This window comes from Geotrypetes seraphini, chromosome 1, assembly GCF_902459505.1.
Source record: "Geotrypetes seraphini chromosome 1, aGeoSer1.1, whole genome shotgun sequence".
Taxonomy (NCBI): Eukaryota; Metazoa; Chordata; class Amphibia; order Gymnophiona; family Dermophiidae; genus Geotrypetes; species Geotrypetes seraphini.
Genome location: NC_047084.1, coordinates 50117840 through 50130605, shown reverse-complemented (window position 1 = coordinate 50130605; position 12766 = coordinate 50117840). Strand labels below are relative to the sequence as shown.

Sequence of the window (12766 nt, the reverse complement as noted above, 5' to 3'; positions counted from 1 at the left end):
TATATTATCCCCCCTCCCCCCTTCCCTTCCACACATATCAACATTTTATTTGAATCTCACACATTATACCCTCCCAATCCCATATCATATTATTCTTCTTTAAAAAAAAAAGTGTCTAATCATTCGAATATTCAATCAATGGCCCCCAAATTTTTTTAAACTTGTTATAATTTCCTTTTTGCATAGCAAGAATTCGTTCCATTTTATAAATATAACATATAGAATTCCACCAAAAAGTATAGTTAAGTCTTGTATAATCTTTCCAATTTCTAGTTATATTCTGAATGGCAACTCCTGTCATAATCATTAGTAATTTATTATTATTTGCTGAAATTTGACTCTTTGCTCTCATCATTGTTCCAAACAAAATTGTATCATATGACATAGCAACTGGATTTTCTAGAAAATAATTAATTTGAGACCAAATTGACTTCCAGAAGGCGTTAATACAAGGACAATAAAAAATTAGATGATCCAAAGTCCCTGCTTCTAGATTACAGTGCCAACATTTATTAGATCTAGAGCTATCAAACTTTTGTAAACGTACTGGGGTCAAAAGAGCTCTATGCAACAAAAAGAACCAAGTCTGTCTCATAGATGCCGACACTGTACATCTAATTCTCCAAGACCAAATTCGTGGCCATTGAGAAGCAGAAATTTGATGCTTAATCTCAATGCTCCAAATGTCTCTGATACCTGTTTTTTGTTTTTTATTTGTAAAACCATATATCAATTTATACCACTTAGTGGCTTGGTGACCCAAGAAATCCGCCTGGAAACACAGGACTTCCAAACTATATTGATTATCAAGAACTTTCCATTCAGGGAACCCCTCCTGAATAGCCTGCTTCAGCTGCAACCATTTAAAACTTTGTGACTTATTAAAACCATATTTATGTTGCAGCTGTGAAAAACTAAGCAGCTTACCATTTGAAATAACATCATTTAAAGTTCTTATTCCTGCAATGATCCATTGTTTCCAGAGAATTTTATGACCGCCTATTTTAATCTTGAAGTTTAGCCAAATGGATTGATTTACCGTATTTTCACGCATATAACGCGCGCGTTATACGCGTTTTTACCTACCGCGCATACCCCTCGCGCGTTATATGCGTGAGCGCGGTATACGAAAGTTTTCAAACATAGTTCCCACCCCGCCCGACGCCCGATTCACCCCCCCAGCAGGACCACTCGCACCCCCACCCCGAACGACCACTCGCACGCGCTCCCACCCGCACCCGCATCCACGATCGGAGCAAGAGGGAGCCCAAGCCCTCTTGCCCGGCCGACTCCCCGACGTCCGATACATCCCCCCCCCCCCGGCAGGACCACTCGCACCCCCACCCCGAAGGACCGCCGACTTCCCGACAATATCGGGCCAGAAGGGAGCCCAAACCCTCCTGGCCACGGCGACCCCCTAACCCCACCCCGCACTACATTACGGGCAGGAGGGATCCCAGGCCCTCCTGCCCTCGACGCAAACCCCCCTCACCCCCAACGACCGTCCCCCCCCAAGAACCTCCGACCGCCCCCCCAGCCGACCCGCGACCCCCCCGGCCGACCCCCACGACCCCCCCACCCCCCCCCCCCCCTTCCCCGTACCTTTGGAAGTTGGCCGGACAGACGGGAGCCAAACCCGCCTGTCCGGCAGGCAGCCAACGAAGGAATGAGGCCGGATTGGCCCATCCGTCCTAAAGCTCCGCCTACTGGTGGGGCCTAAGGCGCGTGGGCCAATCAGAATAGGCCCTGGAGCCTTAGGTCCCACCTGGGGGCGCGGCCTGAGGCACATGGGCCCAACCCGACCATGTGCCTCAGGCCGCGCCCCCAGGTGGGACCTAAGGCTCCAGGGCCTATTCTGATTGGCCCACGCGCCTTAGGCCCCACCAGTAGGCGGAGCTTTAGGACGGATGGGCCAATCCGGCCTCATTCCTTCGTTGGCTGCCTGCCGGACAGGCGGGTTTGGCTCCCGTCTGTCCGGCCAACTACCAAAGGTACGGGGAAGGGGGGTGGGGGGGTCGTGGGGGTCGCCAGGGGGGGTCGCGGGTCGGCTGGGGGGGCGGTCGGAGGTTCTTGGGGGGGCGGTCGTTGGGGGGAGGGGGGTTTGCGTCGAGGGCAGGAGGGCCTGGGATCCCTCCTGCCCGTAATGTAGTGCGGGGTGGGGTTAGGGGGTCGCCGTGGCCAGGAGGGTTTGGGCTCCCTTCTGGCCCAACTACCAAAGGTACGGGGAAGGGGGGTGGGGGGGTCGTGGGGGTCGCCAGGGGGGGTCGCGGGTCGGCTGGGGGGGGCGGTCGGAGGTTCTTGGGGGGGGGCGGTCGTTGGGGGGAGGGGGGTTTGCGTCGAGGGCAGGAGGGCCTGGGATCCCTCCTGCCCGTAATGTAGTGCGGGGTGGGGTTAGGGGGTCGCCGTGGCCAGGAGGATTTGGGCTCCCTCCTGGCCCGATATTGTTGGGGAGTCGGCGGTCCTTCGGGGGGAGGGATGTATCGGACGTCGGGGGGGGGGGCATCAGGCTTTCAGGATGGGGACAGACCTTCAAGGGGGGACAGTGCACGGAAGTCAGGGGGGGGTGAACGGAGAGTCGGGACAGCGCACAGAGAGGCGGGGCAGTGCACGGAAGTCAGGGGGGGGTGAACGGAGAGTCGGGACAGCGCACGGAGAGGCGGGGCAGTGCACGGAAGTCAGGGGGGGTGAACGGAGAGTCGGGACAGCGCACGGAAATTCAGGGCAGTGCACGGAAGTCAGGGGGGGGTGAACGGAGAGTCGGGACAGCGCACGGAAAGTCGGGGCAGTGACGGAAGTCAGGGGGGGGTGAACGGAGAGTCGGGACAGCGCACGGAGAGGCGGGGCAGTGCACGGAAGTCAGGGGTGAACGGAGAGTCGGGCAGCATGCGCGGTATAATCGTGAGCGCGTTATACCAAAGTTTTTGTGCTTATCGTGATTTCTGCGCGCTATACACGTGTGCGCGTTTTATACGGGTGCGTGTTATTTGCGTGAAAATACGGTAATGATTTAAAAATTGGAATTGGTGATAATTTAGTAACATATCTCAGTCTTCCAAGTATCAATCAAAATTCTATTCCCTTTGTATCTATTAGGCATTGGTATACTCAAAAGATGAACCAAATGTATAGGAAACATGAGTTGCCATTCTAAATACAACCAGTCTGGGACATTCTCCATGAGCTCTGGAAGGACCCAATACATACCCTGTCTTAAAATATAGGATTGATGGTACCTATAAAAATTTGGAAAATTTACCCCCCCTTCCACAATTGTTTTTTGTAACTTTACTAAAGCAATTCTAGGTCTTTTCCCCAACCAAACAAATTTTGTAAGAATACCATTCAACTTTTTATAAAATGACCCCTGAAAAAAAACTGGTATCATACTCATTTGATAACAAACCACAGGCAATATCATCATTTTAATTGTTTGAACTCTCCCCCACCAAGATAAATATAAAGGATTCCATTGCTCACACATTTCCGTTACTTTCTTTAATAAAAGTTTTTCATTTTCCTTTACTGTATCCTCAATAGTACTTTTGATATTGATTCCTAAATATTTTAATCCATCTTCTTTCCAAACAAATGTAAATGAGTCAAATAATCCTTTGGTACAATGTACATTAAGTGGTAGCACTTCTGATTTGCTCCAATTAATCTTGTACCCAGAAAACTTTCCAAATTTTTCAATCAATTCAAGCAAACATGGAATAGTAGTCTCTGGTTTCCTCAAATAAAGCAGAATATCATCCGCATAAGCTGAGAGCTTATATTCCCAACTTGAAAACGGAATTCCTTGTATCTCCTTTGCCTGATTTGCTATCAACAAGGGTTCCAAAACAACATCAAAAAGCAAAGGAGACAAAGGACAACCTTGTCTAACCCCCCTCTGTACACTAAATCTATCCGATAAATTATTATTAATATATAGTCTAGCACCAGGGGAGCTATACAATGTCTGAATCATTTGAATAAAACCAGTCCCTATACCAAACCATTCTAATGCTTGATACATAAAAGACCATTCGACTCTGTCAAAGGCTTTTTCTGCATCCAAAGAAATTAAGAATGCCGGATCCTGAATATCTTTTGTTAAATTTAAAGTATGAAAAGCCAGTCTGGTATTATTGGAAGAATGTAATAATATAAAGATTTAAACTCAAACAAACCTGTAATATCTTCAAAAAACAAATATAAAAGAGCACCTTCCTGTGTAATTAACCTAGGTAACCTGCTATAAAATTACCCTCACTGTGCTGTGAATACAAGCTTTCTTAAAAAAAAAAAAAAAAAGTTCAGAGTACACTTTTATATTTCTCAGAAATGGGTTATGAATCCTATAAATTTAATTTGATTAATGAATTTGTTCATTTCAAACAAATATTCTGTAATATATTCTGGGAGATGTTTACTAAAGTATACTAAACAGTTAGAGCAGATGTTAACATATGCTAACAGCTACAACACACTAAAACCAGTCAGCACAGTCAAAATCCCATGCTAACTTCTTAGAACGGGTTAGGGTATGAATGGGATTGGTTACAGATGGAGACAGATAGTGATCAAAGGCAAAAACAGGGGAAAAAACAAAACCACAAACTCAAATGTACCAAAGGATGAGTGGAATTGTCCAGATCAGAATGATGTGCACTAATGAAAGTGTCCTCCAATGCATCTGATAATATAGGAATCTTTATTCATCCAATGGCATAAAAATACATCCAACGACTCAATGACTCGACATGCACATGTTTCGGCCAACAGGCCTTCCTCAGGAGTCTTGAGCACCACCAATGTGAATGTCTAGAATATATTCCCACTTTGATAGGTCTTACCAGACTTCGAACAAAAAAGAAAATCAACTAAAACTTCTCAAAAAGCGAATATAACATCAGGTAACAAGCGTCTCGCTGGCCACTGTGAGAACAGGCTACTGTGCTTGATGGACCATTGGTCTGACCCAGTAAGGCTATTCTTATGTTCTTATATCAGTATCTTACAACCATGACTCAGTCATTCCTAAGACATCCAAATCTTACTCCTCAATCATTTCACTTATCACAACAGCCTTTACCGTAACAGAACATGCATTAATTAAACCCACATGCAACATTTCCCCATCCACTCGATCCCTCAAGGGCACTGATACCAAATTATGTACTGTGGGAGTGAATATAAAAAGAGGAAAAAAATCCCAAGTAGCTGTAAATGAAGGGTCATGGTCCCAGATACCTGGCCTGGGTTCCAACTGATCTAGATGCCCAAAAAAGCAGGAGAAAACTAAGACTTAAAAAAAAAAAAAAAAAAAAAGAAAATCTATTTTTGATTGAAGATAATAGAGTAAAAATATTTTATATAACAGTACATAAATGCAGAAAAAATACAATAGGCAACAAGAAACATGGAAAATTCATCTTAAGTAACAGTCCAGTTTTACTTACATGATTCATTCCCATTATTAGGTTTATAAAATATTGTATAGTTTCTGATGAATCCATTTTGGTCATCAACTGGAATCTGGTTCCATGTCAAAAGAACTTCATTTTTTCCCACTTTCTTTGTGATAATAGAAGGTCCTATTGTAGGATCTGTGATACAAATGGGTTTGTTTCAACACACTATTACTATGAGCAATGTTAGGTTTTCAATCAATGGACATAATGAATATGATCTGAACACTAACCTTTAATAAAATCTCAAATATAATGTACTCAGATGTCTAACATAACTCAAATTATACTGACATAAATACTGTATCTATGTTATATTGTATGTACGAGGGGCTGCTGAAGAGTTCTCAGCTCAACCAAGAAGAGAATGATGTGGAGCCATGAAACTTACAAATTAGTCCACACTTTCCTTACACTTTTCGTTTCAATGATATATGAAATGAAATAAATGCCAATAAAAGTGTGGAATAACTCATAAGTTTCATGGCTCCACATCGTTCTCTTCTTGGTTGGGCTGAGAACTCTTCAGCGGCCCCTCATATGCTCTTCCATGCTACTTATTTTGGTATTATTCAAATATCGATTACATTTATTATATTACTATTTGCTTTACAGAGCTGTTACATGTTTACATTTCTGACACGGCATCATATTAGTCTATTACTAGGATTCAATTTGCCATCTCCAAGTTTACTTAATTGACTGTATTTTTGCTTATACAGTAAAACTTTGAATTACGAGTAACTTGGTGTGCAAGTGTTTTACAAGACGAGCAAAATGTTTTATTAAATTTTAACTTGATAAACAAGCGATGTCTTGAAATACAAGCATGTATATGCGCGGTACGTCATCAAAACTGAGCCAAAGACGTTGTGAGGTCAGGTTTCAGGTTTATTTCAAATTTATTATACCGCCCACTCGAACCTTCTAGGCGGTATAGAAAAATGCCTTAACAATATACCAATTAAAATATAATTTAGTCTAAAACAAACCAAGAGAGAAAACGATTTAAGGACACAGACGAACAGGAACAGAAGGGAAGAAGGGATTAGAACTACAATTGATAGAAAGAAAATAAACACTTAAAGCAAAGAACAAAAGGTTGGGGAAATGAAAATGGAGATGTTACTTAAAATAGTGCTGCTCGATTCACATCAGTTCACCGATTCACTTCGGGTGAATCGATTCGAATCGATTTAATATTAAAAAAAAACCCCCAAAACATCAGCTTCCCGATTCGGCTGACCCTCCCCCCTCTCCTCCTAAAGCAAGAGCGGCAGCGCTGCTCTTGTTGGCTGGCCGCTGCCGCACCTGCTTTAGAGGGAGAGGTTCCTCCCCCCCTTGGGACTGGTTTCCCTGCACGGTTTACCTTTGAAGAGCAGCCTGCACAGAAGATTGCGGTGTTAGTAATGTTTGCAAACAGCTTCAGAGCTGTTTCTTCCACCGCGATTCTGCCTCTGACGTCAGAGGAGGGGGTGGGACCGCGGCAGAGGAAACAGCTCCGAAGCTGTTTGCAAACATTGCTAACACCGCAATCTTCTGTGCAGGCTGCTCTTCAAAGGTAAATGGTGCGGGAAGGTCAGGGGGGAAGCCAGACACCAGTGGGAGGCCAGGAGAACTCGCAGGCCTTCCGGGGGTGTGTGTGTTTGTGTGTGAGCAGTCCTTCGGTGTGGGGGGTACTACAGGCCTTCAGGGGGGACAGGCAGGCAGGCCTTCGGGAGGGACAGGCCTTTAGGGGTAACAGCAGGCAGGCCTTCAAGGGGGGAGGCAGGCAGGCCTTCAGGGGTGGGATACAGGCCTTCAAGGGAGGGAGACAAGCCTTCAAGGGAGGGAGACAAGCCTTCAAGGGGGGAGACAAGCCTTCAAGGGGGGAGACAAGCCTTCAAGGGGGGGCAGGCCTTCAAGGGGGGGAGGCAGGCCTTCAAGGGGGGGAGGCCTTCAAGGGGGGGAGGCAGGCCTTCAAGGGGGGGCAGGCCTTCAAGGGGGGGACAATCCTTCAAGGGGGGGACAATCCTTCAAGGGGGGGACATGCCTTCAAGCGGGGGGCAGGCCTTCAAGGTGGGGGGCCCTGGTGTAGAAGTACACGGAGGGAGGGAGGGAAGGGGTGTTCAAAAATGTGCATATGCTAGACTTTGGGGGGGGAAGAAATAATGGGTCTAAAAATAGAGGAGAAGAAGAGAGATGATGGACAATGGGATTTAGGGAGGGAAGGAACAGAAAGGGAGAGAAGTTGGACACAAGGGATGGTGTGGAGGGGGGATAGGAGGGTAGTTGAGAAAAGAAGGCTAGGATAGGAGGGTAGTTGAGAAAAGAAAGGGAGAGATGGTGGACCCTGGGGTGGTGGGGAAGGAGGGAGAGATGCTGGATGAAAAGGTAGTTAAGAAAAGGTGGATCTGTGGAGGGAGATAAAAAAAAAGGAAAGATGCCAGAGGACAGAGATGGCAGGTGGATGGTTAGCACGGAGAAAGAAAGGAGACCCTGGCAAGAAGTTATCAGAAGACAACCAGAGCCTGGGACCAACAGGATTTGAATAATGACCAGACAACAAAAGGTAGGAAAAGTAATTTTATTTTCTGTTTTGTGATTACAATTTTTCAGATTTGAAATGTTTATCCTGCCAGAGCTGGTGTTAGACCGCAAACATGAGTTAGAATTTAAAAGTCTTTTTTGTAATCTCTCACACAGATTAAGGAGAACTCAAAACCTATTCGCTTACCCTCCTCTCAAAGGTACACGACGCAAGAAACTATACGACAGCCTTTTAGCTACACAGGCAGCAAAAATTGACACTACCATTTCCAATCTTCTGATCAAATCAATAGACATAAAAGAATTCCGAAAAGAAATCAAAACTCATCTCTTCAAAAAATACTTTTCATCATCTTAACCTCAACATAGCTCTAGAAAATACACACACGAACACCCCACCATAACTATACCTAAACACTGTACAACTCACTTCAACATATTATTTATCTACTATGTGCTCTAAATTTCTCCTGGAAACTTCCAGACTAACAATTGTAACTTGATACATTCCGGATTCTATGTACTGTAATATTCCTGAAATTGTCCAGCTCTCCTAATTTGTAATCCGCTTAGAACCGCAAGGCACAAGCGGAATAGAAATCTGTAATGTAATGTAATTTTTGTTTACACCACAACGCCAGTGTGGTTAGGAGAAGGCAAAGGGGGTGAAGAGGCTATAAAATAAACCACCAGGATATTTGAAAAAAACACCCAATTGGGAAGGAAAATCGAATTGAATTGAAAAACCAATTCAATAGGCTGAATCGAATCAAAATTTTTTTCCTGAATCGGGCAGCACTACGTAAAACTAAGTCGTCCTGAGAAGGACGACTTAGGTTAGAAAGGCATCGCGGAAAAGGAATGTCTTTAGCATCACCATAAACTGCAATCCAAGTATGCACTGTATACGCGCGTCACAACTGAGCTGATATTTCTTCTCTCTCTGATGCTGCGGGAGTGTAGTGATTGATCTAAACAAGCGAGGTCTTGCAATACAAGTACGTACTACAGTACAGTATTTTCTATTAAAGTCTGGGTTGTGGAACGAATCGTCAGTTTCCATTATTTCTTATGGGGAAATTCGCTTTGATATATGAGTGCTTTGGAATACAAGCATGTTTCCAAAACGAATTATGCTCGCCAACCAAGGTTTTACTGTAATTAGTCATTTTGCTATTGTTGCACCATTAATCAAACTGTAAGGGCAGTTAATAAATATAAAAACACCTTTCCCTGGACACAGCGAACGAGCTTGCTCAATATTGGGGCTGCTCAGCACCTCACAGAGCTGGCTCCTATGAATGGACTGAAATTTATAATTTAGATATTCTAAGACAGCTCTGAAAGTAAAAATGTGAAAACAGAAGAAACACCCCTACGAATCAATAAAGAGCACTGATTGTTGGACCTCTCCAGAGTTTCTTTGGGAACTCTGAAAGTAAACCACAAGGGTTGAGGAATAGCGCTATATATAAAAGATTCCATACCTTCAACCAGAATGGAAACAACAGTAAGGGCGGATGACTTGGAATCACTATGGGTTAAGCTACCAGGAGGAACTGGAGCAGACATAAAATTGGGTCTGTTCTATCGCCCACCTGGACAAACGGAAGAAATCGACCAGGATCTGGAGGCTGAACTGAGGCAGGTATGCAAAAGCGGAAGTGTGGTGGTGATGGGAGACTTCAACTACCCGGGAATAAACTGGAGTATTGGGCACTCAAACTGCATGAGGGAGACCAAATTCCTGGAGGTCACGAGGGATTGTTTCATGGAACAGCTGGTCACGGAACCAACACGGGGTGATGCCACTCTTGACCTAATCTTCAACGGACTAGGGGGACCTGCTAAGGAGGTGGCGGTACTAGCCCCACTAGGAAACAGCAATCACAACACAATCCAGTACAGGCTAGAAATTGGATCATCAAAGGTGAAAAGAACTACAACGACTGCACTTAACTTCAAAAAAGGGAATTATGATGCCATGAGGAAAATGGTGGGAAAGAAACTCAACGACAGCGCAAGGAAGATGGAGTCCGTAGAAAATGCCTGGACCATACTCAAGGGCACAGTGCACGAAGCACAGAACCTGTGCATCCCCAAGTACAGGAAAGGGTGCAAAAAAAATAGAACAAAAAACCCAGTGTGGATAACAAATGCAGTGAAAAAGGCGATAAGTGACAAGAAAGCATCATTCAAAAAATGGAAAAAGGACAAAACAGAGGAGAACCAAAAGGAACACAAAAAACACCAAAAGGAGTGTCATCGAGTGGTTAGAAAAGCAAAAAAAGAATATGAAGAGAGACTGGCAGGGGAAGCAACAAACTTCAAATCATTCTTCAGGTAAGTTAAGGGGAAGCAATCAGCAAGGGAGGAAGTGGGACCCTTGGATGATGGGGACAGAAAGGGAGTGGTAAAAGAGGAAAAGGAGATAGCTGACAGGCTAAATAAGTTCTTCACGTCAGTTTTCACGAGGGAGGACACAACCAACATTCCGGAGCCCGAGGAGATCGTAAAAAGAGAGCAGGATGAAAATCTGGTCCAGCTAGAGGTGAGCAAGGTGGATGTCCTCAGGCAGATAGACAGGCTAAAGAGCGACAAATCGCCAGGTCCGGATGGCATTCACCCAAGGGTACTCAAGGAACTAAGGAACGAAATAGCTGAGCCACTTCGACAAATATGCAACCTATCCCTAAAAACTGGAGAGATTCCGGAAGACTGGAAAATAGCAAATGTCACGCCCATCTTCAAGAAAGGCTCAAGGGGAGACCCAGGAAACTACAGGCGGGTGAGCTTGACCTCGGTCCCGGGAAAGATGATGGAAGCACTGATTAAAGACAGCATCTGGGAACACATCGACAACTATGGGCAGCTAAAGTCGAGCCAGCATGGCTTCTGCAAGGGCAGGTCATGCCTCACGAACTTATTATACTTCTTTGAGGGGGTAACCAGCCAGGTGGATAAAGGGGAATCCATAGATATCATTTACTTTGACTTCCAAAAAGCCTTCGACAAGGTGCCACACGAAAGACTACTAAGGAAGCTATGGAACCATGGGGTGCAAGGGGAGGTCCACCGATGGATCAAAAACTGGCTGGCGGACAGGAAACAGAGGGTTGGAGTAAAGGGACATTACTCAGACTGGCAATGGGTCACGAGCGGAGTTCCACAGGGGTCGGTGCTGGGACCGCTCCTATTCAATATATTCATTAACGACCTGGAAGCAGGAACAAAATGTGAGGTTATTAAATTTGCGGATGACACCAAACTATATCGCAAGGTCAATAACATGGATGACTGCGAAGATCTCCAAAAAGATCTGACAACACTGGAAAAATGGGCCAAAAAGTGGCAAATGAGTTTCATTCATAGGGAAATGCAAGGTCATGCATATAGGGAAAAAAAACCCGATGTTCACTTACAAAATGGGGGGATCAGCGCTAGGGGTGAGCAACCTTGAAAGAGACCTGGGAGTGATGGTAGACACAACATTGAAGGCGTCGGCACAGTGTGCCACGGCCTCAAGGAAAGCAAACAGAATGTTGGGTATCATTAAGAAGGGTATCACGACCAGGACAAAGGAAGTCATCCTGCCACTGTATCGTGCTATGGTGCGCCCGCACCTGGAGTACTGTGTTCAGTTCTGGTCGCCGTACCTCAAGAAGGACATGGAGGTATTTGAGAGGGTCCAGAGAAGAGCAACTAAGCTAATAAAGGGCATGGAGGATCTCTCATACACTGACAGACTGAAAAAGCTAGGGCTTTTCTCCCTGGAAAAGCGGAGACTTAGAGGAGGCATGATAGAAACCTTCAAGATCATGAAGGGCATAGAAAAAATAGACAGGGACAGATTTTTCAAATTAAGGGGATCAATAAGTACAAGGGGGCACTCAAAGAAATTGAAAGGGGAGAAGTTTAGAACAAATGCCAGGAAGTTCTTTTTCACACAGAGGGTGGTGGATACATGGAACGTGCTACCAGAGGATGTGATAAACAGGAGCACGCTACATGGGATCAAAGAAGCTTTGGATAGGTACTTGGAAGACAAAGGGATTGAGGGGTACAGATAAGAGTAAAGGTAGATTATAGGGATGGGATTAGAGGTAAGTTACAAAATTAATCAGGGACCACTGTTCAGGCACTAGGCCTGATGGGCCGCTGCGGGAGCGGACCGCTAAGCAAGATGGACCTCTGGTCTGACTCAACGGGGGCAACTTCTTATGTTCTATTTGCATAAGATGGAAAATTAGACTAGGTACAAATTATTATTATAGCACCTGCTTGCTCAAAAATTTTAATCATTTAATCACATTTTAAATCACAGTCCTGGAACATAAATATAGTTAACTATATTTAATGCTGTTCTAACTTTACCCAGTTAGCTTATTTATTTATTTATTACATTTATATACCGCCTAAAATCTAGGCGGTTTCCAGTATCAAAACATTCATAAAATTCCATAAAATCAACATAGACAGCATTCAATATCTGCATATCTATAAAATCCATAGACATAAACGCAGATAATGAATATTGTTCATATGGTGGCCACATACCCAAAGCAAAAATGGGAAGCATTCCTACATCACAAGATCTTTCAAATGGGGGAGGGGACATCAACAATTCGGGCTATGGTTAAGACATGTTATTTTACTGTTAATCCCGAGTTTTTAGTAAAATAAGACGTGCTAAAATAGCATAAGTTAGTGTTAAAATAATATGTCTTAATGATTGCTCATGTTGATAGTTACGCCCTTAAGATGGAAATTTTCCTTAATTCATC

General features: G+C 44.4%; 1 protein-coding gene across 3 annotated transcripts in view; it reads right to left on the bottom strand.

Moving 5' to 3' along the window:
- Window positions 1–12766, bottom strand: part of IL6ST (interleukin 6 signal transducer) — a 171581-nt gene that overhangs the window by 34434 nt on the left and 124381 nt on the right. For all 3 annotated transcript variants that reach the window (XM_033931128.1, XM_033931119.1, XM_033931109.1), the window contains exon 13: window positions 5445–5591. In XM_033931128.1, the coding sequence (XP_033787019.1) occupies window positions 5445–5591 (147 nt within the window). The remainder of the gene's footprint in view (window positions 1–5444; window positions 5592–12766) is intronic.